Below are 2,799 nucleotides of genomic sequence, written 5' to 3' on the forward strand. Positions count from 1 at the left end.
TTGAACTTTTATTCAGCAATTACAGGTATAACCATGACATAAGATCAATCAATAGATAAATAAAAGAAAAAATAAATAACGGGTTTTAACAGAGCATCGCTATATTTTGTATATCACTGAGAGACAAGACAATAAGGTAAGGTGTCTGGAGTTAAAAGAAAAGTACTGACGTGTTTTTTTTTTTTTGTGATCCCTCACAGCGAAACAAATGAAGTCGATATCGCACCAAACACGAGAGTGGGAACGAAACGTTACATGGCCCCCGAGGTCCTCGAAGAGACCATGAACAAAAACAGCTTTGACGCGTACAAGATGGCTGACATCTACTCCTTTGGCCTGGTGCTGTGGGAGATCGCCAGGAGGTGCATTGTGGGAGGTAAGTCAAGAGGAACCACTATTCCAACTTCAGGGCTCGAAATACTTTTTTCTGCATACCTGCACAGGTGCAGGTAACACTGAAAAGTACCTGCACCAGACAAATTTTACCTGCACCACTCTGAATAAAAGTATGGATCGTACTAAAATTGTTGAGGAACCATTGCTATTTTTTCTTTTATACTTAATAGGTGGTAAAATATATAATAGTCAATGCAGCTAATGACAATCCACATACACGTATACATCATAGGACATTTATGTATAAAACCCAGTGCAAGGACCAGTGCAGGTTAGGTGCAGGTAGACATCACAAATACCTGCACAGCTCCAATTTTAACTGCACTAACCTGCATATGCGGGTGGTATTTCGAGCCCTGAACTTATATATTACTGGAACAGGAGTTGCAGTTCCTCAGATGGGACGCCAAGCCAGAGGTTCTGAGTTTGAGTTGCGCCTCGAGCACGCTAAAAAAATCACCATATAAACAATACAGACATGACTGTGTATGAGTGGGTCAAACCTATCAGTTCATCCTTATGCAGCTTGTACTTAAAGTTCATTGTGGGCATGGTATGCCTTTACTTGTTATATGACAGACAGTGTTCAAACTAATTTTTTTCATTACCTCTTCTTGTATCACAATTTATATACAATCTCCTTTCATTTTGCAGGGATAGTTGAAGAGTACCAGTTGCCGTACTACGACTGTGCGCCTCACGATCCATCATACGAGGACATGAGGAGAATCGTGTGTATAGAGAGGCAACGACCGTCCATACCCAACAGGTGGCACACTGACGAGGTCAGTACAACAGACAGGACTAACATAGCAATTATGTTGTATGGAGGTCACACTGAACTTCCCAATGTGTGTGTATCACAGATTCGGTTAGGTGTAGTGATAATTAGCCTGACAACATCCCACTTTTCGCATCCCTTTCACTGATCAGACCACTAGAAGCTTGATAACTTTGGGAACATCTTACTTATGCATATGTGCTAACATAGAATAACCATTGTCAGACTGAGAATTTTCTATTACATGTACCTTTGTGTCGGAGGGTGTTATGATTGGTTTCTGTTATAGTGACAGATAGCCAGAGATTCTCCTGGATGATTTTCACATTGAATCCTGAGCCGATACATGTATGCATGGGTAGTTCCAGGTATGGAAATGGTTCTCTTCATTTAGAGGTGTATGGCTACATTGCTCTCGGGAAGGAGGCTGAATCAGCCCGTCAGCAACAGATGGTGTAACACAGGCTATCGTGCTAATATATATGCTTCTTGTCACGTACAGGTGCTGCGTCCAATGGCCAAGCTGATGAGCGAATGTTGGGCGCACAACCCCAACGCGCGTCTCACTGCCCTCCGCGTCAAGAAAACAATTAGCAAGATGATGGTGGAGGCTCAAATCAAGGCATAGTTGTCATGCCCTTTGACCGTGTCAGGAATGAGGTCAAGGGTTGCTACCTTTGACCTCTGTATAGGCTTTGTACTGAGTATTTATTCACAGTTTGTATAGACATTGAAGACAGTTGGAGAGAGAACTGTAGTCAGAACTTGCCCATTTTATATGTAGTTAAGGTTAGATTCAACGCTGTCACAGATACTGTAAAATCTGAATCTGTACAGAGCCAAACTGATCTTGAAGGCAAGATGTGAATATGTAGAAAGAATTGCCTTTCTTGGATCGGCCTGTTAGTGTTATATTCTCTGCCATATGCACCACTGGTAGAAGCTGGTGTACTGATTAGAGTACACTTGTGAAAATCGTTGTAACCACTATGATTTTATAAAGGGCATCCCACTGAAAAAATTATTTTTTAAGTGCATGAAAAAGATGCAGTCATGCACAGTTTGGATGGTTAGAATCCTCTGCATGCAAACCAAACCCACTGAAGTAAAGTATGAATGAAAATTCCGTGACCTCCAGGGAACCCACTACAATTCCCTAACCCCACCATGGGATATTTAAGAACATGTTGCAGTCATTGTCAATGGCTCCCTGACAGAAAAAAAGGCAGATTCAAAGGAATGTCAAACCCACTGAAATGTTCAGAAGTTTCCTCAACTGGAGCCTTTAGAGCATAAAATCATTTAGTGTAATTTTTGAAACCTAAAATGTACCAGCCAACAACCCACTTGTATTGTTGTAATGGCAACCCACTGAAACGTGCCCAATTGAAATTTTAAAAACAAAACTTGAAAAAAATGAGAATTTTTGGTTAGGAATTTAACTTGCCTTGCCTTGGCTTAGCCTGACCTATCCTAAACCCAAACATAAGTTGTATGGCCTGGGCAGCATCATCACCATTTGGTATGTATTGTATATAATCTATCATGTCATGAAGGAACATTAATCATGGCTTAAGATGGTCTTGTAGAAACAACTAGAGGTTGACCAACACATTTCCTTT

General features: G+C 40.9%; 1 protein-coding gene across 1 annotated transcript in view; it reads left to right on the forward strand.

The window, feature by feature from the left end:
- LOC118412357 (bone morphogenetic protein receptor type-1B-like) overlaps positions 1 to 2,799 on the forward strand; it is a gene marked incomplete in the record, with an annotated part of 50,651 nt that overhangs the window by 40,780 nt on the left and 7,072 nt on the right. The window contains 3 exon segments of the mRNA XM_035815177.1: positions 201 to 376; positions 1,051 to 1,181; positions 1,680 to 2,799. Of these exon segments, the coding sequence (XP_035671070.1) occupies positions 201 to 376; positions 1,051 to 1,181; positions 1,680 to 1,805 (433 nt within the window).

The sequence above is a fragment of the Branchiostoma floridae genome, chromosome 3 (assembly GCF_000003815.2).
Source record: "Branchiostoma floridae strain S238N-H82 chromosome 3, Bfl_VNyyK, whole genome shotgun sequence".
In the NCBI taxonomy this organism is placed as follows: domain Eukaryota; kingdom Metazoa; phylum Chordata; class Leptocardii; order Amphioxiformes; family Branchiostomatidae; genus Branchiostoma; species Branchiostoma floridae.